Consider the following 21785-nt stretch of genomic DNA (forward strand, 5'->3'; position numbering starts at 1 on the left):
TAGCAACTTTATAGTCTAAGTCTGACTTTTGTAGTCTATTATAGGGTATCAGTAAACTGTGTAGTCTAAGTCCGACTTTTTTGTAGTCTATCAGTAAATCTATATCTGACTCTTATAGTAGAGCATGCACCTTCCTTTTTTGGTCATTTTTCCCATGATACAATAATTGTAGCCCTTTCTTTTAGCTTTCTGAATATACTGAAATTACGTTATTTGGTTTTGTTTTCATGGAGAAAAACACAAAAAACAAAAAAAAAAACGCGACACTTTTGACATTCATTTACCATCGCATGATCTCCACAACAGGAGCACTTCAGAACATAATTCAAACAGATTTGGCAAGCTACCAGTGCAGGGCTACAACTTTGGTTTTTTGACCCCTTTTGGAGTTTGGTCATGTGACCACTCTCCCGATTACTAAAAATTGCCAATAATATTGCCCAAGTAGCTAATGAAAATCACAATGATGTTGCCCAAGTAGCCAATATAATTTCCCATGATATTGCCAAAGGAGCCAATGAAAATCACAATGATATTGCCCAAGTAGCAAATGAAAATCGCAATGATGTCGCCCAAGTAGCTAATGAAATTGCCAATGATATTGCCCAAGTAGCTAATGAAAATCACAATGATATTGCCCAAGTAACTAATATAATTTCCAATGATATTGCCAAAGGAGCTAATGAAAATCGCAATGATATTGCCCAAGTAGCTAATGAAAATCGCAATGATGTCGCCCAAGTAGCTAATGAAATTGCCAATGATATTGCCAAAGTAGCTAATGAAAATCACAATGATATTGCCCAAGTAACTAATAAAATTTCCAATGATATTGCCAAAGGAGCTAATGAAAATCGCAATGATATTGCCCAAGTAGCTAATGAAAATCACAATGATATTGCCCAAGTAGCTAATGAAAATTGCAATGATGACGCCCAAGTAGCTAATGAAATTGCCAATGATATTGCCCAAGTAACTAATGAAAATCGCAATGATATTGCCAAAGGAGCTAATGAAAATCGCAATGATATTGCCCAAGTAGCTAATGAAATTTCCAATGATATTGCCAAAGGAGCTAATGAAAATCACAATCATATTGCCCAAGTAGCTAATGAAAATCGCAATGATGTCACCCAAGTAGCTAATGAAATTGCCAATGATATTGCACAACCAGCTAATGAAATTTCCAATGATACTGGCCACATAATTTATGAAAATCGCAATGATATTGCCCAAGTAGCATATGAAATTTCCAATGATATTGCCAAAGTAACCATTGAAAATCGCAAAATGATATCACCCATGTAGCTAATGAAATATCCAATGATACTCGCCAGACAACTAATGAAAATCACAATGATATGGCTTTGAAAAGATATGAAATTGGTAATGATAACCACAGGCTACCTTATGAGGGAGGCCCAAAACCTTGCCTACACTTAATGAAAAAGCGCAGCCTTTATGATAATGAAAAAACATGGTAACAGTAATGATTCCCTATCATAAAGAGTGTGGATGGATACACAGGGACCTATAGGCAGTTACCTGTTTTATATGATAAAAGTGGTAGCCACCAGTCTTCAAGTGCCTGCAGCTTTGTTAGTCACATTGACTCAACTTGAGCTAAATCACCTTTTCATAAATGGTATCTAAATCGGCACTGGATTGTTGCCTAAAGGAAAGGCTGGTCTCTAGGTGGTCAGGAACCAATCGCGAGATTAGACCCTAAGTAAGGATCAGCGAGGCTTTAGGCATCAATAAAAGTTAGAACTTACTTGTACATCTGTGAATTGTTTGTCGTCGACTTTCATTTCAACCTGAAGGTTGTAAGCCCGGGACACTTCCCCTCGCGGTTTTAACATCAGAATTGGGCGGTATGATTTGCTACTTGATGACTCGGCTGTTTCGGGCTCGTCCGGATCCGTGACATCATAATGGTCAATGAAAGTGAATGCAGATCTTAGAGTACTTGGTGGAGGGGTGAGCAAGCGCTCAGGGGAAAATATGGACCTTGTGGTTGGACGCGAGTGGTAATCTTGGATGCAATGGGGAGGCATTAGAGCAGTTCGAGCGAAAAAGTTGCAGCTTATCAAGTCCATAGGTTGTCATTGTTCTCCCATCGTTATACAAGAACAAGAAACACTACAACAGTTGGGACATGGTCACTGTTGCTATGGAAATTGAGCCTTTAAAGAGTCAGTGGACCACAATGCCCTCATTGACCCGTAATGGCAGACCTAACGATTGAACACGCCAAACGTATCTTACAACGAGATATTATCGCACCAACCGCTCTCAAAAAGTTTCGCAGGGATATCCTGAAGTCTTTATGTCAAAAGTTCCAACTATCTGTCCCCTCCACTGCCAAAAGAAACCGCGCAGAGCCTACCAAAACCGACTACGAGAATGCTCTGATAAATTTTGTGAGATAACGCTGCCAGATGCACTGAAATAAACTTACTCCGATTTCAGGTGTTGGGTATGCATGAAGATAGTCAAGCCAATATTGAGATGGGTATTGAGACGGTGGCGGTCGATATGCGGAGCTTGCCTTTAGAACCTCTCCTGGTGGACAAAGACGAAGCTGCACGAAGTGTTCCTGAAGTTCCCCGTCGCATACTCCGCGTACGACACTTTGAAGGGCCAAAAGACTGGTGTCACAGACAAGAGATTGATGTCGAGTGCAATGACAACGGAGACCTCGACCTTTTCACAGTCCTTCAAAAGCTTCGCATGAACGGAAAAGTCGTCGTAAGAATGATAAGCCGAAGTCTTTACCTTGCTAAACGCCTTTATAGGTTTTGGATCCACAGAAGCTGCGGCCGTTTCTCGAGTACAAGGTGAACATGCTCGAAGCTGACGACATTGACTTGCTCTTCAAAGATGGCTACCTACGTGTAATCGGTGAGAGGACATCAACCAACAAGATGCTAATGACCATGATACGACTCATCTCATTATCTAGTTCAACCAGAAAAGCATCACTGACGGGTTTTTCCTTGGGTTCCAACCGTACGCTAACGGCACGCCCTGGAGACAACATTGACGTCGACCAGCCAGGGAACAATTGCTCACTCCCTGTACGACCTTAGGCTCGCCGATTACAATTGACCGGGCTTTCATTCATCTATTGTATATTCGTTCTGAAACTACATATGGACTACAAAGATATTGATTCCCCATTGTCATGGCGAGTGAGTGGTTGTGGGAGGAAAAAAGGCAACAACCCAATGCCTTGCTGGTTTTGACAACGGCTACTTTAGGGCAGCCTGACATCTTTCCACGTGATCCTTGTAAGGCTCCCCTAAAGTCACTCAAGCCAATAGTACAAGTAAGCCACCGGATGAACAGGAAACATTTCGAAATATTCACATAGTGTTTGTAGTGCTCCATCCCAGTTTTTGATGGTCTTCTTCCAGAGCCACACAATTCCCTCCTTTTGGACCTTCTGTTCATTTTCACACATTGGCATGGCCTTGCTAAACTCCGCCAGCACACAGACCTTACCTTGGGAATTTTAGAATCCACCACTTCTGCGCTCGGGCAAGCTCTCCATGATTTCCAAGAAAAGCTGTGTCTGGCCTTTGATACCAAAGAACTAAAGCGGGAAGCTGCAGCAAGGCAGCGTCAACAAGCCAAGAAGGCTTCAGTGCCTGTGAACAAATCTGCACTGGCTGGAGCGGCAACCAGTAATGACACCGATATAAACACTGCGACCGTAGAACCACATACAATGCAGGGTGCCCTCTCTTTGACTGATAGTGCGGATGGCAGCACGACCAGTCGAAAAGCAACACAGGCAAAACTACCCCCTGGGAGGCGCAAGAAAACCCTCAATCTGAACACATACAAAGCGCATGCGCTCGGGGATTATGTTGAAACGATTCAGAGATACGGAACGACAGATTCTTATTCAACTGAGCCAGTAAGTTGACCATTGTCATTTTGGACCATGTCTTGCTAAGGCCTGGCATGGTGCAGTCGGAGCTTGAGCTTCGAAACCCAAAATCTCGGTACAAGCGCACGAGTCGCAAGAAATTCATCAAGCAACTGACTGAGATTGAGCGGAGGCAAGCTCAACTCCGCCGCATTCGGCAGAAATTAAACGCCAGGGAGGTGAGCGGCCCAAGAAGTGATGCAGCTGACAGTTTCCCTGGGTCTTCGAGCTGTCGAAACCACATCGGAAGGACCCAAAACAATCCAGTGAACATTGGCTTATTCCTCTCAGAAAATCGCTTTGACCCTGCTGTTCAGGTAACCCTGGCTCTAAATTTGTATGCTTCTTACTGATCACACAACCTGCACAGGGTTTCATGACAAAATTGAACACCCACCTCCTACCTAGAGTCCAAGAAAGATTAGAAGAGTTGCGGAATCTTCAAGGCGAAACAAGTGCCTCAAAGCCCCCAAACATTGGCCTCTATGAGCATACAAAGCAGCTGGCTTTGAACTCCATCATCATCAAAGATAACCGCATGTACCTTCACAAACTTGCCCGGTTTTATAACACCACCTACGATGTGCGACGATCCGAAGATGTCATCAACCCAGGGACATCCCACCGTGACGTCATGTTACTTTCTGATCTGCTAGCCAGGAATGATTTCCTGACACATCCATTTCTATATGCACAAGTATTGGGAATATACCATGTCAATGTCGTCTATTCTGGACCTGGTATGCTCAATTATGAAGCGATGAGGTTTGATTTCCTTTGGGTTCGATGGTTCCAGGTTTGCACCAACGTGGCAGCTGCTGGATGGGAAGCCTCTCGCCTGGATCGGGTGTCATTTCCTCTGGTGGCTGAAATAGATGTGTTTGGCTTTATAAACCCTGAGCACGTTCTTCGAAGTTGCTATCTAAGCCCAGTGTTCTCTGAGGGCAAACGTCATCTGGATGGACGTGGCCTTTCCAAGATAGCAAAAGATGGTCAGGAATGGAAAGATTACTATGTCAATAGGTCAGCGAACAACACCTGCTTTCTAGATATGGCATCATCTAATCGTTCTGGCAGGTTCGCCGACTGCGACATGATCATGCGATATCACTGGGGCATTGGAATTGGGCATATGTATGCGCATGGCCATATATCTGCAGCTCAGACCCCCTCCGAACCGATCACAAATTCAGCACAAGTGGCTCCAAATCAAAACAATGGAGAAAACTGGAATGAAATGGGTGGTTACGGAGGATATGAAGGTAGTCACGATGGTTCAGATTTGGATGAATCAGAACTTGGCATGGATGATCGCGAAGATCCTAACTTGGATGCTAGTTCAGAATCTGGCTCCGACAAGGATGGAGCCCCTTATGACGACCAGTCTCAGGACGATGACGAAGAGTTTCTAGAATTAAATGACATGTACTATTCCTGATGGCAAGTTAACACAGTTTATAACCTTCTCCCAATCCTCCCTGCCGGGATCTTAAAAAGAGTCTATGTACTATTCGTTCAGAGTCAAAAAATTGAACTTTGAGATTTGAAATAACAGTGTTCGCCTGCCATGGCTCCCTCAGAGAGAGTCCGAGTCGACGCAACATTGAGTACCGCTGCCCCTGTGATCATATTGTTCAAAAAGTTATAAAAAGCCTCATGACGGTGGCTCACCAGGTGATGTTGATTAGCAACCGTCCATGCCAATCAACAACTTGTTGATGACAAATTACCGTTGAACACAAGTACTTCATTTGATGGGTATGATGCCCAACTATGGCAACAGTATGGCAAGACAAAACCATAAAGTGCAAGAGGGGAGGATGGTGAAATTTAGCTAAAATAGATTTCTACCCTTGCAGCAGCTTGTAACGGATTTACCAACAAATTACCATCAAACACAAGTAATGCATTTGATGGGTATGATGCCCAACTATTACACAAGATGGCAACAGTATGGCAAGATAAAGCCAAAAAGTGCAAGAGTGGGGGGCTGGTGAAATCAAGCTAAAATAGTTTTTGGTAGGTTGCCTGCCCAAGGTAATGTGTTACCAGAGTTTCAGCTTTCGCCATTCCAGTATATACACCTGTCTGCGTGGTGAAGTCAGTCAATTGATTACAAACTCCGCCTGGAAAAACCTAAGAGCCCCCAAACCCCCGATGGTCGATATCGTATTTTATCTTATCCTTTACAAGTCGTCTAGTCCATTAGTTTCAACGTTCAATACTTTACACTCCCTGGGATATTCCACATGGACTGGTATGGAATGAGGATGGAATGGATAAATTCCATGGATTCCCACCATGGAATGAAGATGGAATGGTAGATGGAATGGATTTCTACCATGGAATGGTATGGAATGGTATGGAATGAAGATGGAATCCTATGGACCATTCCATGACTATTCCATGTGAAATATCTGGATTCCATGGGCTATTCCATCTGGATTCCATGGGCTGTTCCATCTGGATTCCATATGGAAGAGTTCAGGTCATGTGACTTCATGCCTATCATATTTATTGTAAGTCTAATGTAGTCAATTGATTATTATATTTTGTTCTATAATAACCTCACAACTTTCTGCTTGGAACAGTTATATAGATTAAAATTCTAATATATTGAAGTGGTACACAAAGATTATTTTACTGTATTCTAAGTTAAAGGAAGGGGGTAGGAGAGGGGCAGAAATAAATGGGGGTGGAGGAAGGAAGGGATGGGCAGGGAAGGGGGAGGGAAAAGGTAGGGGGAAGGGTGTAGAGACAGGGAAAAGGAAGGGGGAAGGGTGTAGGGACAGGGAAAAGGAAGGGGGAAGGGTGTAGGGACAGGGAAAAGGAAGGGGGAAGGGTGTGGGGACAGGGAAATGAGGGGGGACAGACAGAGAAAGAGGGAGGAGAAAGGAAAGGGGTACATGGAAATGGGGAGGGACAGGGGAAGGGAAAGGAAAGGAGGAAGGGGGGAGGGAAAGAAAAGGGGGAGGGACAACACTCGTCGCCGTGTGTACGTGGTGGAGCGGGACGCGCTCGTCGTCGTCGACGTGGCCGTCCGTTGGCATCGTCGACGTCGTCCGTTGGCGTCAATGTCGTGCGTTGGCGTCGTCGTCTGTTGGCGGCGTTGTCGTCATCGGCCGTTGGCGTTGTCGTCCGTTGGCGTTGTCGTCGTCCGTTGGCTTCGTCGTCGTCCGTTTGTCCGTTGGCGTTGTCGTCGTCCATTGGCTTCGTCGTCGTCCGTTGGCTTCGTCGTCGTCTGTTGGTGGCGTCGTCGCCGTCGTCCGTTGACGTGGCAGTGGTCCGTCGACGTGGTCGTGCACGTCGTTGTTGGCGTGGGCGTGCGTGTCCGTTGACGTCGTCGTGCGCGTCGTCGTTGGCGTGGGCATGGGCGTCCGTTGACATGGTGGGCCTCGCTTGTCGTTGGTGGGGAGTGATGGGATGGTGGTGTGGGCGCTCGTGTCGTTTGGTGGTCATTGTGCGCTGTCCATCGTCGTCTGTTCATGGTGGTGGGTGGTTGTTGTGGGCGTCGTCGCCGTTTGCCGTCGTTGTGGGTGGTCGTCGCTGTTTGCCGTTGTGTGTGCTGGTGGTGGTAGTGTTGCCGCGAGGTGAACCGAAGCGAATCGAAGTGGGGAAATGTGTTCACTTCGATCCACTTCGGTCTTTCGAAGTGAATCGAAGCGAATTCGGTGATCCCCGTAAATTGATCAGCCAATAATATCGTTCGCATTCTTGGTGCTGAACGTTGTAGTAACTTGTCGTGTACTTGAATACATGATGTAGTATTTACTTAGTATCACGCAGGTACTTTAGTATCAATATCTTTCGAGTTCTGAAATAAATCCCCGTCAAAAGCAGCCTCCGTTGAGATAGTGTAATCCTTCTTGCACGCTTCGCAAACAAAGAAAAGAGAGAAGGAGGATGAAGAGCAGGGCTCTCATCCGCAGGTCTGCCTTCATGCTGAAAATGGTGGGGCGGGGGAGTGAAATACAAGCTGAGCATGAGTCGGGTACTGGCACATGTGCCGCTACTGTTGCGCTACTGGATCTTATATTGGCGTTGTCCATGTCATTCAGCTACGAGATCAGCGACGAAACTGAGACGGTTTTCTCATATGAGAACTTCAGCACTCGCAAAGCCTCGATATTCTCTGTGCAAATCTTGTCGCGTCGCAGAGAACAAATTTCTTTTGAGACTTTATAGTCGCGATGTTCACCCCTCCTTCCTAAGCAAATTTTATCATACGACACTCATAAATTGAAAGAAACTGGTACTATACATTCAGCCACATAAAACTGGTGTGATTTAAGATTGTATTGGGGAAGGGAGGGAGGAGAATGAGGGAGAGCGTCGAATCGCGACTGTAAAGACCACTAAACGCGCCTCGACGTGCTGCTTCACGTGCGCCAATCTTCCTTTTCCAGCCATTATTGATGGCCATCACAAATTCACCTTGACTCACTTCGATACCTCGAAGTGACACGAAGTGGTGTGATTTTCGAACCGAATCGAAGTCACCTCGAAGTCACTTCGCTTCAACAGCAACACTAGGTGGTGGTGGTTGGGAGAAAGGAAGCCACGTCACACGTCGTGACAATGGCATCACGTTTGTACTCCCACGTGAGATCACATGTATATCTCACATGTTTATGATCTCATGTGAGGGAATTCTCCCACTGGACGGTCCACGGAATCCAATGGAATCCACCTGGAATGATCCATGGAATCCATGTGGAATGTACCATTCCATCACTATTCCATGTGGAATCCATAGTGAATATGGAATAAAAAAATAGCTGGGGACTCAGCCAAAAATATTCCATATGGAATCCATGGAAGGGATGGTGGAATCCAGCCATTCCACATGGATTCCATATGGAAAACCCCAGGGAGTGTAAAGACCTCCTTCTGACGCACAACTTCCGACAAAGCGGACATTGCCATAGACTGGGCTGGCAGCCTCCACCACGCCAAAAACACGAAGTCTTTGGGTTCTGCTACATCAACGACATTGTCCTCGGCATCCTCGAGCTCCTACATACCTGCCCCCACATCCTCTACATCGACTGCCATCACGGAGATGGCGTCGAAGAGGCATTTTATGCGAATGGACCTGTATCTTTCATAAATTTGGAGAGTATTTTCCTGGGACAGGGATGCAGGAGGGTAAAGGACGGGGAGCCGATGGGGGTATGCAGTTAATATCCTGCTTTGGGATTGGATTACGGACGAGTCGTTTAGGAGTGTTTTTGAACCCATACGCTACACATATGGTCTTGTTTTATTTATTATTTCTTGATACTAAGGAGTGCTCCAGGTCATCACGAAAATCCTAGAAATGTTCCAACCCTCCGCATTATGTCGTTTCCATTCAGACATTTTTTCAAAGCTGATGTTCTCCTGTGCAATGACTGGGAGTGCATTTGGGACACATCTCTGCAGGAGTTTCGCATCTTGCATTTCCCGGACGCCTTGGTCATTAAGAAGCTCTTGCTCGGCGTGGGAGGGGCGTTGGAATATATTCATTGTCATCGGGTTTGGTCCATCTCCATTGCTGGTGATACTATATATAAAAAATGGGCAGCCTGGTGAGGCGGCAATGCAAAGTCGGCAAAAAAAAGATGCACTGTTTTTGAACCCTTCAAGTTAAGTATACCAGCTCGAGCCCCACCAGACCGCACTTTGTTCAAGAACTTGAAGAGAACGAGGTGTGCATGTCTGAAATTTTTATTAGCACATATGGCGGAGAGAAGTAGGAGAGAATAGTGGACACAGTACACTGGAGCCGATTGGTAGCGTGGTCATCCAAGGCAAATCCGAGGTAAGTAAGTACTGGTGATACTCAATGGTAACAATGAAAAAAAAAATTATGGGGGTTACGGGGTTGGTTTAATGCACGAATCGGAGCTACAGATTGCCAGTTGGCAATGTCAGTCTGTTTTGGACGAAGTGAAAGAAATCAAGAATACCGAAGACATGGCTGTGCACAGTTTTGTCAACAAAGAGGAAATTTCATGAGGGGATTTTGACCCACCAGCTTCAAAGTATGGAAACCAGGACAGCCGCAGAAAAAGGACAGTTAAACGGCATGGTGCAAATTCGTATGCAACAATGACGGATACTATTCAGCCCAGGGAGTCTCCAATTGTTGCCGGTCAAATGGCCTCCCTGGATGCCAATCGAGCTGCCCCAGTCTGAGTGACAGTGAGTGTTCCTTAACTCTGCACACACTCGACTTTGAGGAGGCAGGGGGTGAGCTGCCTATGAACACAATCATTGATTTCACAAGCAAGGACTCGAGCAAGTTGAAAACAGGACCAGCCGCTACCACGTCTTCCCCCTCACCATGCAAATTGTGCAATGGCCACTTAGTGCGGCAACCATGATTCCGACAGTAATTCAGACATAATGGGGGCAGCAATTTTTACTATTATGTTCAAACATGTCTCTGAAAGCATGTATGGGGTTTTGATACAGCTATTTATGGAATGGCTACATATACAGTTTAGTAAATTACTAACCCTTCTCAATTTTTAGCTCACAATGCCTTCCAAACACTCCCAATACCAAAAATCCGACCTTCCACCAAACATCAAGAAGCGAGTGTGTGGTCACTAGGGTGGAGGAATGAGCAGGAAGCGAGGGGTCACATTGTAAAGCAGAGGCGTTGAAGCTAGGGACAGGCAAGGAAGTGGAGAGTACAGCTTGGATGCGAAAGAAAAGAGGCGTGAGGGTAGTAGTAAGGCAAACAGGGACCGACGTGGAAGCGATGTGAGCTTGAGTTTGAAAGGAAACGGGAGGACCGAGCGGGGACAGCGAGCCAGGTGGCCCGCGCCCACGCCAAACCGATGTGACGACGACGGGCAGCCACCAGCCAAAGCGTGGTGACGAGGCGGAGCGAGGCCGGAGGAGGAAACACAGAGAGCGCTTGTGACGAGGGCCAGAGAGAGTGGCTGACATAAGGTGCTGAGCAGTGACGCCGAGCTGGGACGGCGTCACGTCGTCACAGGGAAAGCGCCTGAGAACTCAGCGGCCTCAGCCATCACATCGCTTTGAAAATTTAAGGGTCCGCCCTGTGCATGTGTCGATCTGGCTTGGCCTATCGTTCTGCCTTCAGCTGTAACACGTTGTGAGAACTCAGCGGCCCCAGCCATCACGTCGCTTTGAAATTTTGGGAGTCCGCCCTGAGCATGTGTCGATCTGCCGTGGCCTATCGTTCTGCTTTCAGCTGTAAGCGCTACTAATTGAGATACTTCCGTTGAAAAGCGTACTGGGATGGAATGAATAACACGAAACATTGCGACTCTTATAGGCAAACAAAGAACATAGACACAAGTGCTCTCTCCTCTGAATCCTGGATCGGCGAACACGCGCAATAGCGCCTTACTGAAATCCACTTCGCGGCGAAGAAGACAATGTTTGGGCCGATGGTGGTAGTGAACAGGTGAATAAGATAACTTTAGCGTCCTATGAAATGAGGGAAAGGAAGAGGAATATTAAGATGCAAGAAATCCACAGACATGGATAACTTGTTTTTGCCTAGGACTTGCCCAGCTCACTCAATTCGGATTTTTAGTTAGTAATGTAGTAATAATAATATCCGAGGAGGTGGGCAAGACCTGAGCGTCTGAAGAGCTCGATTGCGTGTAGTAACCAACCAGCTATACAGACGCTGAGAGGGATGGTGGGTGGGTCAAAAAATTAGCTGATGAATAAGAAGACCTTTTTACGCGTCAGAACGATTAAACTGGGCAGGAAGGAGAATGCAGTTCTCCTTCTCAGACCTTCGGAGACATGTATGATTGTTTGTACTTATGAGTACAAACGCGAGATTTCGTTCTGACGCTCTAACGTTATCTTATCCGATAATGAGCTTTGTCACTTGTTCCTCGTGCTCGCTCATCGCGGAATAAGATAACTTTAGCGTCCTATGAAATGAGGGAAAGGAAGAGGAATATTAAGATGCAAGAAATCCACAGACATGGATAACTTGTTTTTGCCTAGGACTTGCCCAGCTCACTCAATTCGGATTTTTAGTTAGTAATGTAGTAATAATAATATCCGAGGAGGTGGGCAAGACCTGAGCGTCTGAAGAGCTCGATTGCGTGTAGTAACCAACCAGCTATACCAACCAGAGTGTAAGCTCACAACGAGCAGGTTGGTTCAGAGGCAAGATGAACTACCCAAATCGAGCGGCACTCTGGAGAAGTTTTTTGCAAGTATAAATACAAAGTAGATAATATCAATGGGTTACAGAAAGAGGTTCACGATGAGAAGCCTCAATACAATAGATAATGTAAGTCAGACAGAATGAGCAAGTTACAGAGAGAGATTTCCATCGGACGCGACAATAAGTGCAGACGGAATTTTGTTTTTAATTCGAAAGAGTTCGAATATGGCAGCCAACGAATCAATGTGGGACTTGTTATATGCCTTTGAGGTGCTCATTGGTAGAATTTCTTCCATACGGCGCCAATAAAGCAGGAAAGCAAGAGAAGTCCAGCCGCCTGTGGCTGCGACAATCTCTGGTGGCATGCCGGCGAGGAGAAGTTCAACGGTGCCTCCTATACGAAAACTATGACCAAGGATATGTGCAAGCATAGCCGATGACCAGATATGGTTGCAAAAATTGAGGAATTCATGCTTGAGGAGCATCTTGGATTGAGAAGAGGCAGTTTTATAGGCGAAGAGAGGGGTGGATTGATCAGAGGACGAGTTCACGTTGAGATGGTTCTTCAGAGCTGCAACAGGGCAGAGAATATCATTGCGCGCAGTAAGAATAACGGAGGCACCGAGTTCCTTTGTGGTTTTCGTCCAGGGAATATGGAAACTTGCAGAAGAGGAACCGTCACGCAACTTTCGAAACGTGATTCTAGAAAAAAATAAGAAAGATTAGAGAAAAGAGGAGATGGCGCACATGACGGAGCGAAGGACATTATATGTTTCGTCAAAAGCGGCAGCAGTGGTCACTGTGAGTTCGCCTAGTCGGCGACAGCCAAAGAAAGCGCATAGGGCGAGAGCCCATACAGCGGCATGGAGAGGAGTAGAGAGAGTAAGGGAACGGCGAAGGGTTAGTAAATGTTCAATAGAAACAGGAGCTCGAAGAGGACGTTTGTGTTTAGAGCCTTCTTTATTTGCTGAAATGCGAGCCAGCTGAACCCAATCGTCGTCGCCGAACCAAGGCGCATGATTGACAGTGTGCCATGCACGGATACCGGAGAGCCAGGAGCGGATAGTGTTCCCAGACTGCTTGCCTTTGTGTTCGCCAATGAAAGCGCAGAGGAGAGGATATGAAGCAGGCATTCGAGCTTCTTCGTCAATGCCCCATGCATCACAGAATTGAGTAAACCGCAGTGTACCTGCGGCGTATGTGCTTTTGGTGTTTGGTGCATACGCACCGCGGATGGACATCATCGCGCTTTCAACTAGTTGTGGTGGAAGGGAGGCAATTAGATGCTGTCTGTGACGAGCAGCATGTGGTGTATCCCAAACGAATAGTCGATCGGCAGCTGGGACGTGAGGGCGTAGAGCGTTATGAGTAATCTGGCGTCCAGATTGAGCTTTTCTTGCCTTGATGGTACGAGATGAGGAGACGAGGATCCTTTGTTGAGAATCAAGTTGTTGTATTGGAATAGTTGATGTTGGAGAAGATGTGTTAAGAGAAGAAGGTGGATTACCCGAAAGAGATGGGTTAAGAGGTGTAGCAACGGGAGTGGGAGTCTTGAAAGGATGGAGAAAGCTTTGGCGACATGTGGGGCGCGGAGGAACAGACGATGAACCACCCACATTCGTCTCGACGACACGAGTCGCCGGTTTGAAAGGATAATCTAACCTGGAAAGAGATGAAGGAGTCAGAATGACGAGAGAGTACGAGGAAGCTAACCTAGGCATGAAGGAAGCATGAACATAGCTCATCAGGGAGCTGAAAAGATGGGAAAATCTGCTTTCCAGCAGGTCCTGGTTCTCCGCGCGAGATAGGATCGGCTGGGTTAGCATGAGACTCAATGTAGATAGGTTTTATAATGATTGATCTGGCCATGAGAGCCAGGTGTGTGCGGCGGACGGCAAGATTCAGATGGATATTACCACTGCGGCCTTTATCAAGGGCGCCAATGGTACCTTGATTGTCGGAATGCACGAGCAAGTGCGCGCCACGAGTCCCTCTTGATTCTAGAAATAGAACCAGAAGTTCGATAGCGACCGTTTCGAGCCAGCAGATATCTCGGCCCTCAATTTTCCAGGAAGGCGAGAGCTGGAAGGCAGCCCATTCGTCGCCGATGATAATACCGATACCCCACGATGTAGAGGCGTCAACGTATAGTCCGAGATCTGATAAAGGTCCAGCAGGATGAAGGGATCGAGAGACTCCAGGTAAGGTGAGCTTGGTGAGCCACCACTTGAGGTCAGTGATCAGTGAGTGCGGAGGGTACTTTGTAAGAAATTCATCACTGTGGAATGCGGATGCGAAATTAGAGAGAGAAGGGAGGTGAGAGCGGCCGTCGAGGTAGACGAAAGCGACATGACAAAGGGATCCGTGTATCTTCTCCACATCACGCAAATGACAAGGTCGTCCTTCGAAATCTGTGAGGAATTGGAGGACGCGCTGGTGGAACTTGTTTCTCTTCCCATCCGGTAAGCTAACAAGCTTCTGGGGAATATCCCAGAGAAACCCGATGAAAGTCGTCACGAACGAGAAACGTTCATCACCCTTTTCATCATGCCAGGGAATACCCGTAATCATAGCGGAAAGTGCCGTCAACGAAGGGACCGGATTCCGAAGGGAATCGGAAAGCCTTCAGATCATCTTCATACTTCGGTACTGGAAAGACTCCTTCGGCTCTCCAAATGTCAACAACTGCGTTGGCAATCATGCCGGCGTTACTGCTAGCGCAGGCGGCCCCAAACGGGTGCGCGTGATTAATAAAGAAGTCATCCGAGGTCCCTTGGACGACAAGCCAAGGCTTATGGGAGGGGAGAACAGGACATGTACGGTGGAATTTTTTGATGTCGAGAGTACATGCCTGTGTACCAGGAGGGGCATGAGAGATCTACATGAGCAAGGATGTAAGCAAAATATGCCGAGAGGATGATATGTAGAGAGAATGAGCATGAAATTATATAGGTAACAAGCATAAACTACGACATGAATTATCGTGCATGAAATCATCATGCTCGGCGCATGGAAGATAATCATCGTGCATAACACACGGAAGATAATCATCATGCTCGACGCATGGGAGATGAATCATCATGCTCGACGCATGGGAGATGAATCATCATGCTGATAGCACGGAACAGAAAAGATGATAGATGATAATATAAGGACAACATGCCAGATAACTTGCATGAAGCAAAAATACCCAAAGAGCCACTGGGTGCAAGACCAGGGCTAAGAAAAAGGAAAACATCTCTACGCACGAAACGCAAAAGAGATGTGTAATAAAGAGAAAGAAAGGGTGGGAAAGAGATGGAGAGGGCGGTGACTCACGATATCAGCGACTTTTGATGCGGTGTCAAAACGTGTAGGAAAGTCGTCCTTGTGGATGTGCGAATTGACAGACGCGTGGAATTTTGTTGTTTTGGAAAGATGTTGGCAGACTCGCAGCTTGTCCGGTACTCCTGGGTTTTGAGGTTGAACAGAGACGATAAGAGAGGAAGATTGAAAGGGACCGCGTAAGAGTTTCTCAGTGACCTCCCGAGAGAAAGGGCCTGATAATCTGCCAGCGGAACGTTCTTTGCTCAACCAGTCAGAGACAGTGTCGGGATAGGATGAGGTGGAAGGATTGTTAGGCATGATGACGGTCTCGGAAAGCGGCGGCATGTGACCGATAGGGAAGCCGACACGCAAGTTACGTGGGAGAAGGGGATAGTTGTCGAGGAGGTGGTGCTTGCGCAATAGATATTCGAACGCGTCGGCATTGTAAGGGTGCAAAATCCTGTCGAATAGGAGAGATTCTTCAGGAGAGGTGTCAGATAAAGGGGGACGAGGAATGATTGAGGAAGAAAAATCTGAATATGAGAGAGGGAGTGAGAGTGACGCTTGGACAAACGCGTCAGTTTGAGGGTCGCAAGCGGCAGATCCACGAGAAGGCGTTGTGATTCTTGCTCCCGCAGAAAGAGCAGACATGAACGCGCTCGTCTTTGTGGGAACAGGGATGGCCACGGTCGCCTCTGAGATTCCAGCTGATACATATGATGCGGTTGTCGGGGCTGAGCAGATTGCGGTCTTGGTACTTTGCCCAGACCAACTTGCCGTCACTTTTGAATTTGATGGGCGCGGTGCTCTCTGCGTGTTGGGTTGCGTCGTGACCTCGCTCAGCACAGATGAGGCAGTCGGGCGTTGAGGAGGAGGATCGACCGCTGCCTGATTGAAAGGGCTGGGAGAGGCGTGGTTGGGAAGAGCGAGGGTTGAGTTTCGGAGTAAGTTTGTTGACAGCGCTGCTGAAAGAAGATTTCACGGGTGCAGACGACGACATCATTCCACGGATGTCAGCCATCATTTCTTGCTGCTTCTCGGATAGTTTGTAAGCTTGATAGTAGCGGGCTGCGTCGAATTCTCCGTACTTCGCCCAGTGTTCTTGACGGAATTTTAATTCATCGGCTTTCCATGCGTCATAGAGCTCATCCTTGGTGTCCTGAGAAGTATAAAAACAAAAATGATCATTATACCAAGTACTGTGTGCCTCGCATGTGCCTTCTTCGTCCCGCTCTTTCTGGAAAAGGTACATATTCCCTGCAGCTTCGGTCCACTGGCTACAAGACAAAGATAGTTCCTTGCCGAAACGCAATGAGAGTTTTTCAATGTCCAAGATGACGTTACCTTTCGTCTCGCCAGGATTTGGATTAGTCTTTGTCGTTGCTAGAGTAGACGCCTCGACATTTAAGATGTTCAAGTTTTTATTGAGGAAGAAAGGAAGGGGAACTGCGATGCAGAGTTCGGTGTCGAAGAGGTTCTGTGGGAACGTAGCCTGCCATGGAACTCCCACAACCCAAGGAACCATCTTCCGTCCGTTCATGCAACGCCGCTTTGCAATCCTAGCGTCCTCTGCAGAAAGTTTCTGTTCATCAGCAGGTTTCCGTTTCATTTTTAATTTCTCCTTTATCTCTTCATCCGCAATCCATTTGGCTAGTTTGGAGTAGATCATACCAGGAAAAGAAGCCACAAAAGAAGGAACACGGAAGCGGTTAAGATCAACTTCATCCAGAGTAATGAGAGAGGCCTCTTCAGAGCCGGGCTCTCCGTGAGCGGCAGGATCCAACGTGTGATTGAAAGATTTTCGAGATCTTTCAGCATTTTGGTCTTCAATTTCTTTGTTCATCTGAAGGATAGAAATCAACGGCAAGTTTCTAAGCATTTGAACGATGGCCGGTGATGTGTGAGTGCGAGGGATGCGAGAAGTAGCGGCGGGAGTATCAGAGACAGGTGTAGCCGCAGTTTGAGAGCTAGGTGTAGCCTCAGTTTGAGAGCTTTCAGTCACGGTGAGAGGGATGTCGACCATTGTAAAGGTCCGAAAGAAGTTGCCAAAGTTCAAAAAATTAGCTGATGAATAAGAAGACCTTTTTACGCGTCAGAACGATTAAACTGGGCAGGAAGGAGAATGCAGTTCTCCTTCTCAGACCTTCGGAGACATGTATGATTGTTTGTACTTATGAGTACAAACGCGAGATTTCGTTCTGACGCTCTAACGTTATCTTATCCGATAATGAGCTTTGTCACTTGTTCCTCGTGCTCGCTCATCGCGGAACGTTCTAAACAACTCAATCAACAAGGCAAACTTGAACGTTGAACGTTGAACATCAATACGCCACTCGTCCTCCTCAAGTCCTCCTCGTCCAAAAAGGCCTTGAGTTGCACCACAAACAGAAAATTCTGTGACTTCTTACAATGTCAAATTGCTACCCACAGAAGTGCGAGATGATCAAGTCCTGCTCAAGGCCTATTCACAGGCCACCACTCTGGAAACACACAACTGTTCGTACACAACCAATACGTCGGTGTAAACCAGAACTCGTTGAAGCACTATGCGAAACCCCCCACATAAACCTACCATAATTGTATGATTTCGACCCTCCTTCGCACTCCTTTGCCCCTCCAGATCCCAATTCCGCCATCCGAGTTTACATGGCCGACATAGTGCAGTCATAATATGGGAATCAAATCGAAGCACCCTCTTCGAGAATTCAGTGAGGATTCAACCGCCTCGGCTTCGACACCATGTAGCTGTTCGAGGAAGTTGTCTGCACGGAGTGATGCTGGTGTAGAGGAGGAACGCGACCTCGATTTTTCCGCCCAAAGCCGCACGAGGACGTAGCCCATCTTGGTCCAAATCACGCAGAGTGACGACCAGAGGCTGGAAATGGAGAATACAAGAGTGCGCCAGTACGAACAAACATGGCAGAGGGAGATGACGCTCCCCCCGACCCTTCCAATCCTCCAAAGTTTTCCTCCCGCCTAAATCCCCCATTCCACTTCGAATCCCTCGTCTTCCACCTCAACTGCCTCTCTCCCACGTCACCTCTATCAACCCTTCATCCGGACCCTCATCCAAACTTCCCTGTACGCCTTGGACAACATAAACTTGAACTCTGCCTCGTCATCTCCGCGTGATCGGCACGCAAAGTCCTTCCTCCACTGTTAGAATCGACATGTTTGATGCTAGGTGGACGCAGCGCGTGCTTGAGGGTGTTGTGCTTGATTTCAGGTTTCCAGTGAGGAGGTTTCCGTGGACCTGATTGACGTGAAAGGAAGTTGAGATCCAAATAGGTTGGACTTGGGGACTCAACCTCTACTCTACGCAATACGCATATAATCACTCGCAAGTGGGTATCGCCGTTTCATTGTGCTTCTTGAGCCCAATTTCGGACGGCGTATGCGAACGATGTTCGTCCGTTAAACCGTTGCAGGAGTGTATCGTGCATAGTATGGGTGTTGTTCCTTTTTTGGACCCTTCGACGTCGACTTCCTCTCCGAGGGCGCCATTCACTTCTGCTACCGTGAAATTCACACTTCAGACCCTGCAACGTTGTCCTTGGCGCTGTCGAGTTCGTCTTCGATCCCCACTTCGTCGAGTTCAACTTTGGATTCTGAAATATGGAAACCAGCATGGGCCCATGGCCGACTATGCCCACAAAGCAGCCACCATCGGCTCCATCTACCCCTCCACCATCTCTGAATACGACCTGTACTGCCACTACATCCCAGGCCTCGTCGGCGAAGGGCTCTTTCGTGTCTTCTTAGCTTCAATAAGGGGGACCCAGCTCCTTGTCTCAAACTCCATGGGCCTCCATGACTTTCATGAAGATGTCGATCAGCAACGAGTATTTCTGCCGAGAGATTTTTGGTATGGGTTTCGAGAGATCAAGGACCTTTATGAGCCTGCGGATTTGTAGACCGCGACGTCGGTGCAGAGTGGGGTGGCCTCAAGTGTGCGGAGATTTCGATCTTGTGGCCCTTCACGGTGAGTTGTTTCTTGCGCTTCCCGCCTTTTCTCAAGCTGACTGTTCTTGCCGTTAAGGACATCGTGGCGTTCACCACCATCTGACTTCTTGACCACTGAGCGGGTCATATCCTTCCCTCACGAAAGTTGGCCTTCGGTTCAAATGGCAAGTGTGAAAGTGGTGTCCTGTAAGGTTTTACGGCTTTACGGAAACTTTATTGATTCAATTATGAATCGAAAAATGAAGTTGTGCGTCATCGAGGCCGCCGGCAATGCACTCTTCGGTGTCATCTTCTCCAGAGTGACAATGTTTGTGGGGGCCCACTGGGGTTCAAAACCGAGCACTCTTTCCTGTATTCCAAGACACATTGGGATTAGTAGGTTTTTGCCCAGTGTGGAATCGATAGTATACGCGAATGAAGTAGGCTTTCCCTTCCCATAAGCCGTGGCTGTAACTTGTTACGTGTTAGGCACTGCCACCAGCCTGGCGCTCATCCAAACTAGTACCTTCACTCTGTACGCACTGCTTGTGAGTTCTTCTCGAGCTTTTTACCTCGTACGAAGCTGATCATTCTAGATATAAAGAGAATCGTCCCCCACTTGAACTCTCGCACACTCCCTGATGATAATCAGTCGCGACAAATCTTGACCGCAGAAGGGTTGTACAACTCGATGCCCATGATCGGCTCAGATTGCGGGTTCGTCGTATGTCAGGACCACGCCCTTTTGAAGTATTTCACCAAATTGACGTGTCCAATAAGAGGGGGCAAACTCGTGCACCTCCCCACTGTCATAGATTACAAGCAGGACATCGACATTTCAAGTCTAGGTGGGCGTGTTATATCTGTTCTCACTTGTCTGCGTACTTGACTTACCAGAACAACAGACTCTAGATTACGATGACGGTCACGACACCCAATGGTCGGGACAGTTCAACGTGCTGAGATGGTAAGCTCTCATCGACGGGAGGTCTTCATATCTGATCTATCAATCAGTTATCTTTCAGGCTGGAAAGCGCTCCTCACTGTTCAAGATCGACCCAATTTTATCCGAGGGCTTCTCACCGTCAGCTTCAAATCCAGTGCCCAGACGTAGACGTGCGGTGCTGCTTAGCGCGGAACAGAAGAAGCTGGTCTGTGCGGTTAGGTGGGTTGAGTGTGATGTACGAACTATGTACCTCCACTTATCTTGGCTTTTCTATTAGGGCAACGGGAAACGACAGAATGGAAGGTCGATTCTGATGCAACCACCCCACCAGCTACAAACCCTTGTTTGACTGGTTGGAAGGACATCTGGATACCTACACGACCACTACATCAGCCATGACGTCGGCAAACTGGAACCACAAAACCTATGCATGTAGGACTTGAATTGGATTGAAGAGTCGAAATCGCAAGTGGTACTTTGTCTATGCCTGTGCTACCTTTCCCTGAATCCTTCCTGCGCAGATCGGCCCTACAATCGCTGCCACTCTGACTGACAGGAAGGTCATGTGTAATCACGTGCAGCCTTTTCCGCTCGAACCCAAATTGCAAGGTCATTGTGAATGGCAGTCTTTCTCGTTTGCGATTATCTCTGTTGTAACTCACGTAATTGCTGATTCTTATTCTAGAACACAGGGAAAAGACGACTCGATTGGCTTTCAGCGTTTTGACGAGCAGCGCCACCTCGACTCCTTAAAACCCAGGAATAGCAGTCGCCAGCTCTGTCCGAAATGACGTCCGTTCGAGTTTGGATCGCAGGGGTATTCCCAGTGCGGTGCTTCGAACGTGTGGAAGTTGGGTTATGAAGCAAAGCGTCATCTGATGCTCACCGTCGCTCTTCAGCGGTGCAAATGCTCTTTGGCTGTGGGTACACTGAATGCAGGGCAAAGCCGTTAACCGTACACTAACAAAGTCTGGTTGAGGACTTGCTGGCCCAGGTGGTAGCAACCCCATCCATCTAAGCGGAACTGGAGAGGAAAGGCAAGTAAATATTCACTTCTTGGGATTGTAGTTCTGATATCTCTCTGTGGCTAGCTTGCTGTTGGATGGTAGAACGGCTGGCTAGCCATGACGACAATGAAGAAAAGGGCGAACTTCGGTACAGACGACGTGAGTTGTGTCATTCGATGCGGGTACACGTTCTTACAGGCTTTGATGTAGGCTTGTCCCCTGATGGTGGGGAGCATACTCAAGGTCGAAGGTACGTCTTCAAGCAACGAGTGAATGTGGAAACGTACACGGACATCGCGATTCACGGACGAATGAGTAGGGGGTGTGAGAAGGGAAGAGGCGTGAAGAGCGAAAGAATGGCTGTGGCGATTCTTGGCTGAGACAGGGACTTCATCGGCAAAATGGGATGGCACATCACGATAGAATTGTAGCTGGTAATCGTACTAAGTAGGCTTTAATTTCGTACCGCCCATGTTACAGCCACTTCTTCAACCA

General features: G+C 47.3%; 5 protein-coding genes across 5 annotated transcripts; 2 read left to right on the forward strand and 3 right to left on the reverse strand.

Moving 5' to 3' along the window:
* Positions 1-1623: 1623 nt before the first annotated feature.
* LACBIDRAFT_316680 (uncharacterized protein) lies at positions 1624-2099 on the reverse strand (the record flags this gene model as incomplete). The annotated part of the gene is made up of 2 exons (XM_001890001.1): positions 1624-1725; positions 1776-2099. The coding sequence occupies 2 exons, from the start codon at positions 2097-2099 to the stop codon at positions 1624-1626; spliced, it is 426 nt and encodes a 141-aa protein (XP_001890036.1).
* A 129-nt stretch (positions 2100-2228) lies between these two features.
* LACBIDRAFT_335113 (uncharacterized protein) lies at positions 2229-5375 on the forward strand (the record flags this gene model as incomplete). Its single annotated transcript, XM_001889978.1, has 9 exons — positions 2229-2423; positions 2473-2751; positions 2799-3012; positions 3169-3194; positions 3264-3293; positions 3494-3925; positions 3982-4116; positions 4308-4960; positions 5015-5375. The coding sequence occupies 9 exons, from the start codon at positions 2229-2231 to the stop codon at positions 5373-5375; spliced, it is 2325 nt and encodes a 774-aa protein (XP_001890013.1).
* A 1162-nt stretch (positions 5376-6537) lies between these two features.
* Positions 6538-7396, reverse strand: LACBIDRAFT_335114 (uncharacterized protein; the record flags this gene model as incomplete). The annotated part of the gene is made up of 2 exons (XM_001890002.1): positions 6538-6545; positions 6937-7396. The coding sequence occupies 2 exons, from the start codon at positions 7394-7396 to the stop codon at positions 6538-6540; spliced, it is 468 nt and encodes a 155-aa protein (XP_001890037.1).
* Positions 7397-10400: 3004 nt separating this feature from the next.
* LACBIDRAFT_335115 (uncharacterized protein) lies at positions 10401-11073 on the reverse strand (the record flags this gene model as incomplete). Its single annotated transcript, XM_001890003.1, has 3 exons — positions 10401-10411; positions 10462-10903; positions 10927-11073. The coding sequence occupies 3 exons, from the start codon at positions 11071-11073 to the stop codon at positions 10401-10403; spliced, it is 600 nt and encodes a 199-aa protein (XP_001890038.1).
* An 8906-nt stretch (positions 11074-19979) lies between these two features.
* Positions 19980-21784, forward strand: LACBIDRAFT_316687 (uncharacterized protein). The gene is made up of 10 exons (XM_001889979.1): positions 19980-20065; positions 20118-20185; positions 20243-20304; positions 20352-20434; positions 20459-20502; positions 20561-20755; positions 20805-20917; positions 20969-21320; positions 21375-21434; positions 21509-21784. Exons 7-8 carry the CDS (start codon positions 20847-20849, stop codon positions 21072-21074), a joined length of 177 nt encoding a protein of 58 aa, XP_001890014.1. The 5' UTR covers positions 19980-20065; positions 20118-20185; positions 20243-20304; positions 20352-20434; positions 20459-20502; positions 20561-20755; positions 20805-20846; the 3' UTR covers positions 21075-21320; positions 21375-21434; positions 21509-21784.
* Position 21785: the final 1 nt, after the last annotated feature.

The sequence above is a fragment of the Laccaria bicolor genome, genomic scaffold, assembly GCF_000143565.1.
Source record: "Laccaria bicolor S238N-H82 LACBIscaffold_77 genomic scaffold, whole genome shotgun sequence".
Lineage (NCBI taxonomy): Eukaryota > Fungi > Basidiomycota > Agaricomycetes > Agaricales > Hydnangiaceae > Laccaria > Laccaria bicolor.

Coding starts and splice junctions, on each gene's coding strand:
- LACBIDRAFT_316687 (XM_001889979.1), top strand. CDS start 20,847: ATGTGTAATCACGTGCAGCCTTTTCCGCTCGAACCCAAATTGCAAGGT. Junction 20,918..20,968: donor TGTGAATGGCAGTCTTTCTC/GTTTGCGATTAT, acceptor TTCTTATTCTAG/AACACAGGGAAAAGACGACT.